Source organism: Ailuropoda melanoleuca, chromosome 2 (assembly GCF_002007445.2).
Source record: "Ailuropoda melanoleuca isolate Jingjing chromosome 2, ASM200744v2, whole genome shotgun sequence".
NCBI classification, from domain to species: domain Eukaryota; kingdom Metazoa; phylum Chordata; class Mammalia; order Carnivora; family Ursidae; genus Ailuropoda; species Ailuropoda melanoleuca.
This window is the reverse complement of record NC_048219.1, coordinates 49,240,541-49,258,921: the sequence shown is the minus strand read 5'-3', so window position 1 is coordinate 49,258,921 and position 18,381 is coordinate 49,240,541. Positions and strand designations below refer to the sequence as shown.

General features: G+C 34.8%; 1 protein-coding gene across 1 annotated transcript in view; it reads left to right on the top strand.

Moving 5' to 3' along the window:
- Positions 1-310: 310 nt before the first annotated feature.
- The window catches only part of PIGK (phosphatidylinositol glycan anchor biosynthesis class K), a 116,691-nt gene continuing 98,620 nt past the window's right edge, over positions 311-18,381 (top strand). Inside the window, exons 1-3 of the mRNA XM_002922312.4 lie at positions 311-439; positions 3,765-3,818; positions 7,932-8,023. Of these exons, the coding sequence (XP_002922358.1) occupies positions 347-439; positions 3,765-3,818; positions 7,932-8,023 (239 nt within the window). The 5' untranslated portion in view covers positions 311-346. The remainder of the gene's footprint in view (positions 440-3,764; positions 3,819-7,931; positions 8,024-18,381) is intronic.

Here is an 18,381-nt window from a genome sequence, read left to right as displayed (position 1 = left end):
GCTTCTTATATTCAATTAAATAGGAAATAGCTTCTGAAAGTTTATGGGACCACAGGTTTTTCTCCCTCACCTTTCAAACAACTTTTTAAACGTTATGTCTATTTTACAATACAAAAACTGAAAATGCAGTTAAAGATAAAGATCAAGGTCTTCCATCTATCCCGCCCCAGCCGCCCGGGAAACTTGAACTCTGTGCAAGTGCTGGTTATTAAAGGCGGGCGAAAGGCCGGCCCCAAGGAGGTGGGGCTGGCGTCGCAAAAAAAAAAAAAAAAAAAAAAACCCCGCCGCGCTGCTTTACGGCACTCGCTCCGCCCCCTCCGGGTGCGGGAAGCTGAAGCCGGGAAACATGGTGGCTGCCTTCTCTTTCAGCAAGGGTTTGACTACCCTGTCAGGGTTGTTGCTTTTGTCCTTCGGCAGTTTGGCCGCTAGTCAGATCGAGGTAGGAGTCAGACCCTCCGAGCAACAGGGCCTTGGGAGGACAGCTCTGTCGTGGCTGTGAGCGCACCAGCAGATATCCGATTCACAGCAGCCGAGGGGACCATCAGCCTCTTATTAGGCTGATGGGCTGTGTGTGTGGGGAGGGTGTCACAGGGGATGGGATAGGACAGTGTCGATCTGTTTCGCCCTTTTAAAACGACGAATTTGAAGAATCAGATTTCAGGAGACGGGGGAGGACCTGATCCATTGCTTGGACGAGTGTGCAATTCCTAGCAGTTGAAATGTGAGCACAGGAGGGAAGCACCTTCTTTCCAATTACTGAACTACACTGCTCCCCTTTGATAGGAGTCAGATGGGTACGGTGTTTTATTTTTGGCTCACAGGGCGTTCTGGTCCTTTATAAAGCTTTCACTCTATGCAGTACTCCGACAGTACTTCAGGCCGGTTCTACAGTCTAGATCTGTTTTCAGGCCTGCATATCCTGTTGGCTAGGGGGCCGGGATAGTTAGCCGACATTTGAAAATCTATGTCCAAAGTTGAATCTTCTGCCTAGCCCACCTTCTATGGGATTGCTACTAAGTCAGAAACCTGTTTGTTTAATAAACTCTTTTTATCCCACGTGTTGATCATCACTAAATTATATGTTCTGAAGTTTAAAAATTACTTTCGCCTTTCCAGTTCCATTGGCTTAATGCGGGCTTTGATCATTTCATACCTATACTATTGCAAGAACTATCTTGTTTCCTCCAAGCTTCCAAAGTTCCTCACTTAGATGCTAGATTAGCCTTCATAAAAAGCAAACCCAGTCAGGTTATTCTTCTGATTTAATCCTTTCATTGTTTTCCCATTGCATACAGAGGAAAGTCTAAACCTCATAATGTGGTCTCTGCCCACTTTTTGATCTTTTTATTGGAGTCCATTCTTTCTACCACCTAAGTACCTTGAGCTTAGACCAATGAGTTCTAAACATACCCTGCATTTAGAAAAGATATGGTGCATGCACCCTCTCTCTGTATCCATAAATTACTGCTAATTTATATAGTCAATATTTATAAGGTATTTTTTAATATATAATACAAATAGAAATAGAAGTTCTGCTATTTTCCTCCTTTATATTTGTGGATTATCTTGTATACTTCATTTTGGATACCATTATATTTTTTTGTTGTTATGTTGTTGCTGTGCTTTTTCACAACCATTTTTTTTTATACCTTTTGGTTCTTCTGTTTTTTACTAAGATGCAGTAAAAGCATAACCTCTGTAGAACCTTTCTTTATCCCTTGCCTTTGCTTATACTGTTGTAACTTGTATACTTAGCTAGTATAGTACTCATCTGTTATAATCCATATATGCTTTGTAGTATCTATTATTCCTTCATCTTTCACTTAAGAGTACAATAGTTCCCTAACTGGTCTGCCTCAAGTCTTTCTTCCTTCCAGTCTGTTTTCCAAGCTGCAGCCAGAGTGACTTTTAAAAATGTAAATCCGATCATCTCACCCATAGACACCTTAATGTTCCCTTAAGGATAAAGAACAGAATCTTCATTATGACCCATGAACAAGGCCCTTCTCTTCTCTTTCTGTGACTTCTAGTGCTAATCTTTTAGTTTCTCAAAGCCTTTAAGCTCCTTTCTGCCATTAGAGCGGATGTTCCTTCTGTCTGGAATTATCTTCCCTATTCTCTTCATCTTTTGAATCCTAAGCTAAATGTCACTTCTCTAGGGAAAACTTCACTGATGCCTTCCCACTTTCCACCGTCAGAATCAGGTCAGGTCAGGTCTGTTTGGGAGGCTATTATACTCTTTAATGATACTGTGTGTCTTATTTCTATAGAATTTATAGTTTGCCCTCATCTGCTTAATGTGTGTATCAAATTGAAAAGTATCCTCTTTGGAGGCAAGTACTATGAATATTTTTGCCCATAATTGTATTCTGAGCACACAGGACAGTGGCTGGCATATGGCACCCAATGAATGTGATGAATGAATGAAAGTTACGTTGCAGTGTAACATATTTGCATGCTTCTTTATTGAACTCTGGGGTTCTTGAGAGAAAGCAGCATGCTTTTTAGTGATTTTTGTACCACTGTACATTACATGTAACTTGCACATAATAGGTGCTCCATTCATTATATGTAGAATGAATTACTTTGCAGTGCCTGTATTGTCTAAACAATCACAAAAGAGTTTTGCAATATCAAATTTTTCACTAAAGTCTTAATGATGTAAGAATTTTCAGCTAGAAGGGACATTGAGATTATTGAGTCAGATCTTACTTTCTATGTTAGGAAAGTCATGTCTGAAGAGATAAGTGACTTATCCCAGTCTCACAGCCATGTGTGGGATAGGATTTGGGCTAAAGCCCAAATCTTCAAAATTTTAAGCTAATGCTTTATCCACTATAGCACATTGTTTTCTTTTGCATCTGGGCAGCTGTTAAGGAAGGTTAAAAAATACATATATATGTGTATATGATAAAGAGATTTGAGGGAATTTTTTATTTTATTCTCCCTGAAATTTTCTTGCCAGCTGAAAATTAAAACAGCTAACATTTGTTATACAATTACTGTGTTCCAGTCATTATTCCTATCTTCTGTGTGTCAGGTAATAATACTATTTTATAGATGGGGAAATGGAGGCACAGAGAAGCTTTCCTAAGCTTTTACAGCTAGTAAATAATAGGGCCCAGATTTGAATCCAGGCAGTACTACTCTTCTGATAATTAATACTGTTTGGTAGCAGATCTGGGGTCATTAAGGTTTATATTCACTGTAATTTTAATATATAATAAATATCATGTTCATTAGGTATCTGGAAGTTTGGATGTTGAGGTTTTCTAACGTTCCACCATGGCAAATAAAGTTCATACTTTAACAGATTAGCAAAATGGTACATGGCAGCATGCCAGAGGATGTGCTCTATCAAATATACCGATGTGTTCAAATAAAGTAAATGGAAGCATCTAGCACAGAGTAAGAAGTAGTGAAGGAGACTTCAGTAAGAAGGGTATTAATTGTTATGTGTAGAATCAAGGCATGAAAAGAAGTCGTTCACAATTTGAAGACTGAATGGAAAACTAGAAGCATATGAGGAAGAGCTGGTTGTGTTTGAGATCAAATGTTTAAAAACAAGCAGCACCTCCCAGACTCCCCCCCAACAAAAAATAAAACTTTTGCCCTTTTTAAGGTCAAATACTAGAACTTTCATAAATTTGCGTAATGATAACTTACTATCGTAATAAAGACTTCATGAATCTTAACTGTTCTTTATCAGTCTTTATTCTCAGAAATGTGGCTTTTCTAATGTTTTGAAATTACTTGACTTGTAGGATCAAGCAGAACAGTTCTTTAGGAGTGGCCATACAAACAACTGGGCTGTTTTGGTAAGTATGTTCTATAAAGGTATATGTTGCTGTTCACATTAGATATGTGTCTGAGAAATTTTGTGTGAATCAAATTTTTAAAAAAATATTTTCTCATATAACAAATTCCTTACTTTGATTTGGCTATATTTTAAATTGACCGTATATCAACTAATATTCTAGGCCTTCATTATATTGTCAAGTGGTGATGTATGAATGAATGTAAGAATATATTTGGGATACTGTTGCTAAAAGAAATATCTTATGTACAATTATTTTAATGATGGAAACTAGTAATTGTATTTCTTATCTGTAATACTAGTGTATAAATATTCTCTATTTAGGCTATTAAAAATTTTTTTTTTTCTGCCCATAAAAATAAATGATCATCATACAAAATTCAAATTATACCAAAAAGTTTAGGAGGGGACAGATTAATTTTATGTTAGGTGACTCTCACCTCAATTTAAAAAAGAAGACTGAGAAGATACCTTCAAGTTCCACACATGCCAGAATTAACATTTTGATTCTTCTGGCCTTCTTTCCGAAACTTCACATATAAGCATAAAGATAAATAATTTTATGTAACTAGGGTCATCTTATACCTATTATTTTGCAGTCCCGTAGCAATATATCTTGGAGATCTTCCCCTGTCAATATGGAGATCCATTCTCATTTCCAAATGCTGTATTATTTTGTATTTTATGAGTGTACCATAATCTCTAGTTCATGGGCATTTAGATTCTAAATTTTTTATTTTAAACAAGGCTATGTTGGAGAGCCTTATACATACACCTTTGTGAATTTGACTGATTTTCTCTTTCGGATAAATTCCTAAGCCATAAGGCTGGGAAGTTATGGAGCATAATTGATCTCCAGAAATGCTATACCTCTTTTTTCTAATTCCAAGACAACTGTGTATTATTAACTTTTGCCATTTCTTTTTGACTGCTGGTTAACAAATTAAATTTTGTTTTAATTTGAATTGTTTTGATTGTTAGTAAGATTTGCTTTTTGGCCTATTTTTTTCTCTTGCCTTTTTTTCCCTTGATGTAAAATATCATCTTAATTTATCTGAATTTATAAATTTGTGTTTTTAATTTCCCTAGTAGAATACACATCATCAATTTTGTCTTTTCTGTGCTTGGAAAGTATTTGGATAATAGTTTTGGTGCTAGGGATTTATTTAATGACATTTACATGATTAGAAGATATAATAAATTTGACTTCATGAAAAAATTGTAGAAAAGAGTTGACTAGGGGCGCCTGGGTGGCACAGCGGTTAAGCATCTGCCTTCGGCTCAGGGCATGATCCCGGCGTTCTGGGATCGAGCCCCACATCAGGCCCCTCTGCTGGGAGCCTGCTTCTTCCTCTCCCACTCCCCCTGCTTGTGTTCCCTCTCTCGCTGGCTGTCTCTATCTCTGTCAAATAAATAAATAAATAAAATCTTAAAAAAAAAAGTTGACTAGAAGAAAGAATGAGGAAATGAGGCAGGAAAGGAAATGAATTTTTGTAAAAAAGGAAGGGGGTCATTTTATTGTTCTTCAGTTAAGAACACCTATATGCTACCCCTCAAAAGAGATTTTATGAAGGAATCGAACAAAAGCTCTTAAGATAGGGGGACAGGTTTTCTGTGACCACTTAAAAGAGAGGGAAACTTATCAGGAGGCAGGCCACGATCCACCAATTCCAGAGGATAACTTGCTCTTCAGGAAACCAAGGGCTCTTCAATGACTAGTCTCTCTATAGGAATTCTTAAAAGAGGGAGTAAGTGCCTATATTCAGACAACTAATTGCCAAAGGGCTCGTCCTTTAGAGTAAGAGCCTATTAGCTTACACTGCACACACACTAAACTTTCCTTGTCTGGGAAACTTCTAACTGAGGCCCTCTTCAATCTCAGTAACTTGGGTCTCAGATGAGAAATGAAATGAGGATGAAAAAGAATTATTACTGAGCATTTCACAACAATTGCAGTTTCGTATTGTGTGCAATATTTTACACATTAACTCAGGCTTAGTAAAATGAGACTTTAGTGAATTATGCTTTCTTAAATGGAAAATCGTGACATTTGACCAGGGCCAAGTTGAAAGTACTAAACATGCATTTTTTTCAGTGTTATGTACTTCAGATTTAAAAAATGTATGTTTTTCTTTACCAGTTTGAATTACTTTGTTTTTAGTCTTGACTAAATGATTAGAGGTAAATGGAATGCCCCTTTGCCATTGTACTGTGACTGAGAAACTTTGGCCACCAGAGGGAGATAGAAGGAAAACTGGATTCCATTTTAGTTTCAAGATCTGCTTCGAGTGAATCATTTTTGCTCCTGTTTAATAAAAAAAAAGTTATGATGATAATCCTTACTTATGATTAAAAAAAAAGTACAGTGAGGAACGGTATAAACTGAAAAATCATTGTACCCTTCTTTGACTCCCATTTTTATTCTCTATAATCACGATTACTATTTTCTTGTGTATCCTTTCAGAGATTTGCAATGCATATAATTACATTTGTGTCTACCCCTCCCTCCTTTAAAAAGGACTAATGGATCATATCACATGCTGTTGTAACAACTGGCTTTTTTTTTTTTGTATTTCATTTTGAGAATATGAATAATTTATATTAAGTTGATATTTCTTGGTCCCTTCTCTTTTGCCACCTTCATTTCATGTCTAGTAAAAGCAGTTTCTTAGGTTTATGCTTAAATACTATAAGAGCTGAGAAAAGCTTTTTGGGTATGGTAAAGTGCACTGAATATTCTGGTTTTTATTATGACTAATTCAGATACAAATTAAACTGTTTCTGCTCAAGTTATGGAATCTGTAGATTTCTAGCTTTTTTATTTCAATTTTTGCTAGTACAGGCAATGTTATGATGAAAATTCTTGATTACATATTTTTGTGTACTTATATAAGCTAAATCAAAAGATAAATATATATTCAAGCTTGATATATGTTGCAAATTACCCTCTTAGAAGGTTTATATTAGTTTACATTCCCAACAGTAGGATATGAGTTACTCATTTCCTCACACGATTGCCAATACTGTGAATTGTCATGGACTTTTGAATATTTTTCAATTCGATTTGTGTTTTTTTTAATTATGATAAAAGTTGAGCATCTTTAAGAGTTTCTTGTCCATTTTGAAAACCTTTTTTATGAAATGGTTGGTCTCATCCTTTTCCCATTTTTGAAAATTGTTGTTCATTTTTTTCATATTGAGTTATAATTATTTCAAGTTTTTTCATTTAGGACTTTATGGTATTTTTGACACTTGGAATTTTACATTTAATGCAGTCAAAAATTATAGTCTTTTCCTTTTTTGATTCTGGGTTAAAAATTCATTTCAATAAAAAATCTTGTAGTTCCTTTCTATTTGCAGGGACGGGACCATTTATGTGATTCTCAAAGCTGTCATTATACCTACGACCAGCAAAGGCATGTGTAGGAGATAGGGAGGGTGCTCCGGGGGTAGGTATACTTCCTTTGGAATGGATTTTCCAGAGGGCTGATTTTTTTGAGGCATGGCGTTAGATTTGCCGAGTACCTTTGGTATCATTTTTAGGAATCAGTTTGTTCTTTTTTTTTTTTTTTTTGTTAAATGTAAAACTTATTTGGGTTGTTTCTAGTTTTTTATTTGGTTCATCAGCTTCTTTATAATGTATTCTCTTATGTACATATAAAAGTGTGTTGTATGTTATCTATCTATCTATCTATCTAACATTTTTCAAAGCTAGAATTAGGAAGCAATCCAGAGTGAAAGGAACATTATATAACCCAAGATAGTTAATTTTCTATTCTGTGAAGAGATTATGGGCATTGCCTTTGATTCTAAAGAATTTAATTTTTTGGACATAGGAACATTATAGAATCATATATATTGAGAGTAAGTTGGTTCAGTATTTGATTAAATTCCCTAAAGATTAGGTTTCTCTTAAGCTGAATGGTCTTTCTATTTAATAGCAGTTATGAAAGAGAGATTGGTTTTATTGACAATTTTTTATATGCTTTCCTGTTTGTAAGCCTAAATTACGATATACTCTTTTTTTTAGGCATCTCTAAATCCTACTTAAAGAGAAATAATGCTGTAACTTATTTTGATTCATAACAATAATATATTTGTTTTAACACTTTAGGTATGTACATCCCGTTTCTGGTTTAATTATCGACATGTTGCAAATACTCTCTCTGTTTACAGAAGTGTCAAGAGGCTAGGTATTCCTGACAGGTAAGAATTCTTAATAAAGCTTAACTCTGAACTTCAGTGAAAATTACCCTTAGACAATTGTAATTATTTTTGCATTTTTGTGTTGCTTTGGAAGAAATAAACCTGATTTGAAGGTTTTTTTTTTTTTATTGTTGTTAGAGCATCCCATCATGCATAAAGTAGCTGTTACTTAAGACCATAATGGCAAATTATATAACAACAGTCAATACCTTATCAGGTAAAAAGATTTGATAAAGTATAATCGTTTAGTGTCATTTATTTAATTATTAAATGCTTCAGTCTTGGTTTTTAATTGTAGACAACAGGAGACAATTTTGACTGATTTAAGAAGAAAAGTGATTTATTGAAAGCATATTGATTAGCTCACCAAATTGCTGGGAAGGCTGTATATAGCTTTAAGTCAGGAACTAGGTAGCAAGAAAGACATCTGAAATCATAGCATAAAACCATCTAGTGGCAATAATGCTGCCACAAATTGCTGGCTAGGCTCTGCTACTGCATACTGCTACCATTACCTTGGGAAACTTAATGTTGCTGCTGCTGCCTGCTTCCAAAATCCAGCCTTTGCTGTCCCAGCTTCTTACTGTCTCTAGCTCTTAATTTAGAGTCCTTGGTGGGAAATTCGTATTGGCAGAGCATAGATTAAAGTGCCTATGTTCATGCTGAAGGGGTGACAGGAAGAATGACTGTATGGCATTTCTAGCTTCTATAAATGGAGGTGGGCTCTGCCTTCTATGAAGACTCATAAAGTGGGATATTTCCTAATTACATGAGGGAGTTCAAGTACAGGCAAAACCCCTATGCATCCCCCGAATACATGTTCTCTACATTTGGTTTGTCAGATATGATAGATCTGTTTTTTTTTTTTTTTAATGTCTTTTTATTATATTATGTTAGTCACCATACAGTACATCCCCGGTTTCTGATGCAAAGTTCGATGATTCATTAGTTGTGTATAACACCCAGTGCACCATGCAATACGTACCCTCCTTACTACCCATCACCGGTCTCCCATTCCCCTGCCCCCCTCCCCTCTGAGGCTCTCAGTTTGTTTCTCATAGTCCACAGTCTCTCATGCTTCATTCCCCCTTCTGATTACCCCCCCTTTCTTTATNAATTCCCCTGCCCCCCTCCCCTCTGAGGCTCTCAGTTTGTTTCTCATAGTCCACAGTCTGTCATGCTTCATTCCCCCTTCTGATTACCCCCCCTTTCTTTATCCCTTTCTTCCCCTACCGATCTTCCTGGTTCTTACGTTCTATAGATGAGAGAAATCATATGATAATTGTCTTTCTCTGCTTGACTTATTTCACTTAGCATTATCTCCTCCAGTGCCATCCATGTTGCAGCAAATGTTGAGAATTCATTCTTTCTGATAGCTGAGTAATATTCCATTGTATATATGGACCACAACTTCTTAATCCAGTCATCTGTTGAAGGGCATCTCGGTTCCTTCCATGATTTAGCTATTGTGGACAATGCTGCTATGAACATTGGGGTGCATATGGCTCTTCTCTTCACTACGTCATATCTTTGGGGTAAATACCCAGTAGTGCAATGGCTGGATCATAGGGTAGCTCAATTTTTAACTTTTTAAGGGACATCCACACTGTTTTCCAGAGTGGCTGTACCAACTTGCATTCCCACCAACAATGTAGGAGGGATCCCCTTTCTCCACATCCTCTCCAGCAGATAGATCTGTTTTTGCTACTACCAACGTAATTATAGAAGAAACTGCATTCGATTCAGTTATTTAGGTTTGATTTATTTAGTCCTATGTTCCTCTCTTACTTTGAGGCAGAATGGAAAGAGCTTTGCAACCAGATAGATCTGAGTTTGGAAATCTGGGTTAGTGGTGATTTTCATGAAGTCACTTCATCGTTCTAAACCTGTTCCCTTGTCTTACTTTACTTGTACCTGAAATTAAGTATAAAGATATCTCTAACTAAATTCTTAGGAAGTAACAAATTATTACAAAATAACAGTTTGGAAACTTCAAATCATTAAGAACAGTTTTTAGTTTTGAAGCTTGAATTTCAAAATACAGTTTGAATTTATTTTTATACATTATGGAACATGTTTAAGTTTAAAAATATAACTTTTGTTCATATTCTGGGTACGTATGCTGAGAAAGATGTTTGTTACATTTAATAAAAATTTAGAGCTCTGTTTTGTTTTTGTTTTTTAATTTGTTTGTTTTTCAAGGGAGCATTTTACCTTTGTCTTGAGATGCAAGGATTTGCGTTTAATTTTCCCATACACTTTGGTAAGAAATTAGTTCATGTCACAAATCATTTGTTGAAATACATGACATAAGTGATTGCCTTTTATTTTGGAAGGTCACATCAATTCCATAGGTCCTCTTTGAAATACCACATTAGTCATGTCACTACTCTTGTTCTGATTTCTCTCTGATCTTCTGTCGTATTTCACATGTTGCCACCATACTGAGCCATTCTCTGTGCCTGGAGCAGTTGTCTGTACTTCTGGCTCACTTCTACCAAAACCTGGCTGTGATTCCAAATCCCTTGTGGTTAAAAATATAGATTTCTTGGCTTCACCTCTGGTAATTCTAATTCACTAACTCTCAAACGATGCCTAGACATCAGCTCTAGATGTGGTTCTGATGCACAAGCAAGTTTAGGAAGCACAGCCTTAATTTATACCTGATCTTCCAAATTTACTTTACTCTAGTACTTCTTAAAAAAGCCTTTCCTGACCCCTTTCTTTGGTTCTGTGGTATCCTGTGTATACTTTGATTATAACATGATTATACTAATTATAGTATGTCTCCCTCATTAGATTATAAACTGTTTGAAAGGAATACAGATTATATTTTATTTCATTTTTACTTCTAGCATCTAGCACAGTGCCTGACATATAGTAGGTTTTCAATAGGTATTGGATAAATAAACAAGTGACTTGGAAATACTTTGTCAGGTAGGCAAAGCAAACGGAAGTTTGTACTTTAAAAATAAAAACACTTCTCTTTCCTAAATTGTGTTAGTTTAGTTTTTAGCAAATGTTAATATGATATAAAAGACATTTTAATAAATAGTTTGTCTGAAATTTATAATACTATTTCAAAATGTTGACTCAGGGGAGGGGATTTTAATGGTTATATGGGAAAATAAAGAGATATACTATTATTTGTATACCTAAGTTCCCTGGAGGACAGGTGTTTTGTACCTTGTGTCCATGCTTTCTGTAGCCCTACCTACCCTCAGATACTTTTTGTTATTTGCCTGGTTTTAATTCTTTAAAAATTTCACTTTTTCAGGAAGTTTTCTGCCCTCAAATAATTGTTTTGTACTAAATCCCTGTTTTGCTACCTCCAGTATGCTTAAGATGCTTAAGATGAGAGAAAAAAAAAGGCATTAAGCAGAGGTTAGACCCCAAAATTGGTATGTGAAACAAAAATTGAGCCAAAATTATTCTTGAAAGTTTCTTAAATAGCACATAAAGTACAATATAGTATTGTCTTCCATCAAGTCTGACACAGCCAGTTTTTCTTCTAGTGCTAGAACAGATTACTGTTTTCTTTTTCTTTGGTGGAACACTTGACGAAGTGGTTTATTTAGAACTGGGGGATATGTTATCTGAAAGTGTATCTCCTTAAGAGTAGAATTACGATGCTCATGCTGTAAGAGTCGTACAGTCGATTGAGACTGATGGAGAGGCTATAGAGTCATAGCTCCCACCTCATGTTTACTTTGGAGAGTAACTGCATTGAATGTTAGGGTGGGGGAGATCTAACCCCCTACTTTTTTTTTGACTGAGTGCATAAGATTAACTTCATGGAGTTAAATATGTACATAATTTTTCTTAAAATATGATTTAGCTCTACTACAAGTTTGGTGGATGTGAGTTTTTGTAATGATCACTGTCTGATAAGCTATTTCTATAGTTAAATCCAGCAGCTTTTCTGACTCCATTTTTCCTCTTTACTCTATATTTTAATCATTATGTAAGATTAATATTCCTATTTTAAACCTTTTTCTTCATCTCTCCTAATTCATACTTTCAGTTTATGCAAAATAAAGCTCAAGTCCCCTATGCTAGTACTCAAGGCTTTTGCAGTCTGGTTCCAAATCTGACATTCTGATAATTTAATTTCAATCCCTATGCTCTAGCCACTTCCTTCTTATAAATTCCTGTATTGGCCTTACACTGGTCATTCCACCTATAGTTCTTTTCTTCCTCTCTCTTTCTAGTTTTCCTATGCCCAGATTCAATTTATACACTCCCTAGAGCTTTCTTGGTCCTTCTTGCATAAATATTTTATTTATACTTTTGTCATGGGACTTTTTTTTATGTATTGATTTTAATTCTTTAGTCCTGGTTCTCATGGAATGTTTGTAATCCTCACAGTACTTTAATATATTGTACAAAATTGAATGAATAAATGAATAATATGCTAAAAACTAGCCAAGTGGAACCTGGTTGGTCTAGGCTAGAAAGGAAATATTTATGAATAGTGTTTATTTATATCCCTTTATTTATTTTTATTTTTTTTAAAGATTTTTTTAGAGTAATCTCCATACCCAATGTATATATATACCCAATGTGAGACTTGAACTCACAACCCCAAGATCAAGTGTCACATGCTCTACTGACTGAACCAGTCAGGTGCCCCTTTTATCTCCTATAAATCTTGTTTCTCAAACTTCATTGAGCTAAAAATGCTCTGTAGTCAATTTTATAAACTGTTCCCTAACTCCTACTTTAGGGATCCATTGGTGGGGTGACCTCACCAGGGAACTTCAAATTCATTTCTTTCTATCAGATAGAGGTCTATTAAAGTCTTGTTCAAGACAAATTAACTTCTACTTTACTTATTCCCTCCTTTCCACTTTTTAAGTTCCCTTGGCATGTGCTTTTTTAGGGGGGGGTCCCTTGTCCCTTTTTACTTCTTTTTAAAATAATGAATATTAGAATTCAATGTCAATTAGAAATGTGAATTCTGGTAGTGTATCTATAACCTAGGATTGAAAAAAAAATCATGAATTGCCTGTTATTACTGGTTTTAAAGTCATGGTGGCAGTAACTTTTGACCATTGTGTTTTAAGCTGCTGTGGATTAGATCTTGTACATCAGAGGGCATTTTCTAAGGTGGAGCATTAATAAGATATTTCAGGGATTTTCTTGTACTTATTAAAATAATATGGAGAAGGGCATGGTTTTTATGGTTCTTTGAAAATATCCGTGGCTTTCTCTCCAATAAGGTCAGACAAAATGGGCCCCTATTTCTGGCCTCCTCTTCCACAGCCTGCAACACACACTCACTGTTCACAATAATTCAGAGACTACGTAGGGATTTTCTAATTACTTCCTTCATTATTCCTTGAGGCCTTTATGAGAGCTTGTTTTTTCCTTGTATTACATATTAAAAATAGTCACTCAGTAAAAAAAAAAAAAAAATTAGGAAAGGAAAAAATATTACAGGTAATTGCAAACATAGTAAAAGTAGTAGATTAATCGCTTAAGAAGCAAAGCCCCAAACCAGTAGAAGGAAGAAAATAATAAAGATTAGAGCAGAAATAAATGAAATAGAGACTAAAAACAAAACAACAATAGAACAGATCAGTGCAGTCAGGAGTGGTTCTTTGAAAAGGTCATAAAATTGATAAACTTTTAGCCAGACTTAAAAAAAAAAAAGGGGGAGTGGGTTACTTATATAAAGTCAGAAATGAAAGAGGAGAAATAACCACAGCACCACAGGGGTGCTTGGCTGTCTCTGTTAGTAGAGCATGTGACTCTTGATCTCAGGGTTGTGAGTTCGAGCCCCACATTGGGTGTAGAGATTACTTAAAAAAACAAAATGAAAGACTTTATAAAACAACACCACAGAAATACAAAAGATTATAAGAGAATATTATGAAAAATTATATGCCAACAAATTGGACAAGGTAGAAGAAATGGATAAATTCCTAGACATAGATACCTTCCAAAACTGAATCAGGGAGAAATAAAAATATTGAACAGATTACTAGCAATGAAATCAAATCAGTAATCAAAAAATTCCCAACAAACGTAAGTCCAGGACCAGATGGCTTCACAACTGAATTCTACCAAACATTTAAAGAAGAGTTAAGGGGCATCTGACTGCCTCAGTTGGAGTGTGTGACTCTTGATCTTGGGATTGTGGGTTCAATCCCCATGTTGGGTGTAGAGATTACTTAAAAATAAAATCTTTAGAAAAAGTAAAGAGTTAATACCTATTCTTCTCAAACTTTTCCAAAAATTAGAAGAGAAAGGAAAGCTTCCAAATTCATTCTATGAAACCAGCATTACCCTAATATCAAAACCAGATAAAGACACTACAAAAAAAGAAAACTATAGGTCACTAGCTCTGATGAACATAGATGCAAAAATCCTCAACAAAATGTTAGCAAACTTAATTCAACAATACATTAAAAAGCCATTCACCATGATCAGGTGGGATTTATTCCAGGGATGCAAGGGTAGTTCAGTATTCACAAATCAATCAACGTGATGCATCATATTAACAAGAGAAAAGATAAAAACTATATAATCATCTCAGTAGATGCAGAAAAAGCATTTGACAAAGTGCCATAGCCATTTATAATAAAAACTGTCAACAAAGCAGGTTTAGAGGGAACATACCTCAACATAATAAAGGCCATATATGAAGAACCAATGGCTAACATAATATTCAGTGGTGAAAAATGGAGCTTTTCCTCCAAGATCAGGAACAAGACAAATACGTCCACTCTCATCACTTTTATTCAACATAGTACTGAAAGGAAGACCTAGCCACAGCAATCAGATAAGAAAAAGAAGTAAAAGGCATCCAGATTGGTAAGGAAGAAATAAAACTTTCACTATTTGCAGATGACTTGATGTTATATATACAAACCTGAAAGACTCCACCAAAAAACTACTAACAATGGTAAATGAATTTAGTAAAATTGCAGGATACAAAATCAATATACAGAAATCTTGTAGTTCTATATACTAGTAATGAAGTAGCAGAAAGAGAAATTAAGAAAACAATCCCATTTACTATTGCAGCAAAAAGAATAAAATACCTAGGAATAAACTTAACCAAGGATGTGAAAGACCTGTACTCTGAAAACAATAAAATGTTCATGAAAGAAATTGAAGGTGATACAAACAAATAGAAAGATATTCCATGCTCATGGATTAGGAAAATCAATATTATTAGAATGTCCATACTGCCCAAAGCAATCTGCAGACAATGCAGCCCCTATCAAAATGCTGTTGGTGCATTTTTCACAGAAATAATCAAATGATCCCAAAATTTATACGGAACAACAAAAGATTCTGAATAGCCAAAGCAATATTGAGAAAGAACAAAACTGGAGGCGTCAAAATTCCAGATTTTGAGATTTACTACAAAGCCGTGGTAATTAAAACATTGTGGTAATTAAAACATTATGGTATTGGCACAAAAATAGGCATAGATCAATGCAACGGCATTGACAGCCCAGACATAAACCCACAGTTATATGGTCAGTTAATCTATGACAAAGGAGGCAAGGATATGCGGGAATAAGAGAGTCTGTTGAACAAATTGTGTTGGGAAAACTGGACAGCTACATGAAAAAGAATGAAATTGGACCACTTTCTTATGCCATACATAAAACGAACTCAAAATGGGTTAGAGACCTAGCTGTGAGACCTGAAACCATAAAATTCCTAGAAGAAAACATAGGCATTAATCTCTTTGACATCAACCATAGGGACATTTTTATATTTATGCTTCCTTTGGCAAGGGAAACAAAAGCAAAATTAAACTATTGGGACTACACCAAAATAAGAAGTTTTTGCACAGTGAAGGAAACCATCAACAAAACCAAAAGGCAACCTACTAAATGGGAGAAGATATTTGCACATGATATATTTGATAAGGAGTTAATATCCAAAATATATAAAGAACATACAACTCAACACATACTCACACACACATAAAACAATCCAATTTGAAAATGGGCGGAAGACATGAATGGACTTTTTCCAAAGAAAACATACAGATGGCCAACAGACACATGAAGAGATATGCTCAACTTCACCAATCATCAAGGAAATGCAAATCAAAACAACAATGAGATATCACTTCACAATTGTAACAGTGGCTAAAATAACAAGCAAACAAACAAATGGGAAATAACAAGTGTTGGCAAGGATGTGGAGAAAAGCTTTGTGTACCATTGGTCGGAATGCAACCTGGTGCAGCCATTGTGGAAAACAGTATGGAGGTTCCTTGAAAAACTAAAAATAGAATTACCATGTGATCTAGTAATCCCACTACTGGGTATTTACCCAAAGAAAATGAAAACATTAATTCAAAAAGATATATGCACCCTGAGGTTCATTGTAGCATTATTTACAATAGCCAAGATATAGCAGCAGCCTATGTGTCCATCCATAGATGAATGGGTTAAGTATATATAGATATAGATATAGATATAGATATATATCTGTATCGGCAATGGAATATTACTCAGCCATCAAAAAGAACGGAATTTTGCTGTTTGCAGGAACACGGAAAGATCTCAAGGATATAATAAGTGAAATGAGTCGGAGAAGGTCAAATGCCATATGATTTCACTCATATGTGGAATTTAAGAAACAAATGAACGAAAAAAGAGAACAAAACCACACTCTGATTACCAGAGGGGAGGTGGTGGAGGCAATGGGTAAAATAGGTGAAGGGGATTAAAGAGCACACTTATTGTGATGAGCACTGAGTAATGTATAGAATTGTTGAATCACTATATTGTATAACTAAAACTAATAGAGCACTTTATGTTAATTATACTTGAATAAAAAAGAAGAGAAAAAATAAAAATAGTTACTCAGAGTGGTTAAATGACTTGCTTAAGGTCCACTAAAGTTCCCATTATGTAATAGAACCAGAATTTCAATTCAGATCTTTCGACTTTATGGCCTGAGCATTTCCATTATGTCACAACTATCTCTTCCCTAAGAAATTGCAACAATTAATATTTATGTGACATTTACAATTATAGAATTCTTTAACATCTAATTTTATTCTTATTCCAGTCCTATAGAAGTTGGTGTTATTATGCACATTGATCATTTAATACCTTATTAATTTTAAAGATGTATATCTACACGTTGAAGGTAGTACTGAGGTGTTATGAAAATACTTAATTTAATAAATATAAGGAGTGCCTCTCCCATTTCTTCATTTACTTATGTTTTCCATAGTTTCTACATTGTCTGAGTCTTCATTATTTGATGTGTCACGTACTTTATGCTTCTGTACTTCAGCAGCTTTGTAGCTGTTTATTCCGTCTCTAGTAGTCTCTTTCTCCCTCCAACTCATCCTACACACAGCTGTTAGAATTCTTCCTCAGACACTGCTTTCATGTTTTCACTCCCACGATCAAGAACCTGCAGTGACTCTCTGTTGCCTTTCTAAAAAATCCAAAATTTTCATCCAGCCTTCAGTCTTTACTGCTTTGTTAATTCCAATTTACTATGTTCATTTGTAGATTCATTATGGCATCTACTACATAAATTTAGTCACTCTCATTTCTCTCTCTATATATTTATATATATAATTTTTACCATTTATCCTACCTAAAAAACTTTATATCCTCTGTGCCCTCCTTTCCTACCCATATATCAGTGCATTAAAAAAGAAATTGCAATTAAATTATACAATTTTCTAAATAAATATATATTCAAATTTTTATTATTATTTTTATTTTATGATTTTTGTCTAATTTTTTATGAACGAAAGGACTAGAACTATAGTAAATGTGCTTTGTAAATAATTTTTAATATATTATTGTAGTTATTGTCAAGGTATAATATTAACTCATGTCTTTGATTGTTCTGCTTCTTGTCTCCTGTCACTTCCCAATGGTTTTTTCTCATATACTCTGTAAAAACACAAATAATAGTTTGAATATACTTATGTATTCCTAACAGTCTGTCATTTTATTCTCACGTTGGCAGCTGATCTGTCTGCCACTCCACATGAAGTTCATGAAGTGTATAAAATCTTGAATAGGGGAACATTTAGAATAGTTAAGAAGTTTAAATGTGCTCTGAGGAGGATAGTGACAAGGATAAAAGGAACATTTTGGCCACTGCCAAGTGCTCTTATCTTTATTTTTTTATTTATTTTATTTTATTTTTTTAGATCTTAGGTGTGTTTTTTTTTATTTATAATGATTTTTTTTTATTATATTATGTTAATCACCATACAGTACATCCCTGGATTCCGATGTAAAGTTCGATGCTTCATTAGTTGCGTTTAACACCCAGTGCACACCATGCAATACGTGCCCTCCTTACTACCCATCACCAGTCTATCCCATTCCCCCACCCCCTCCCCTCTG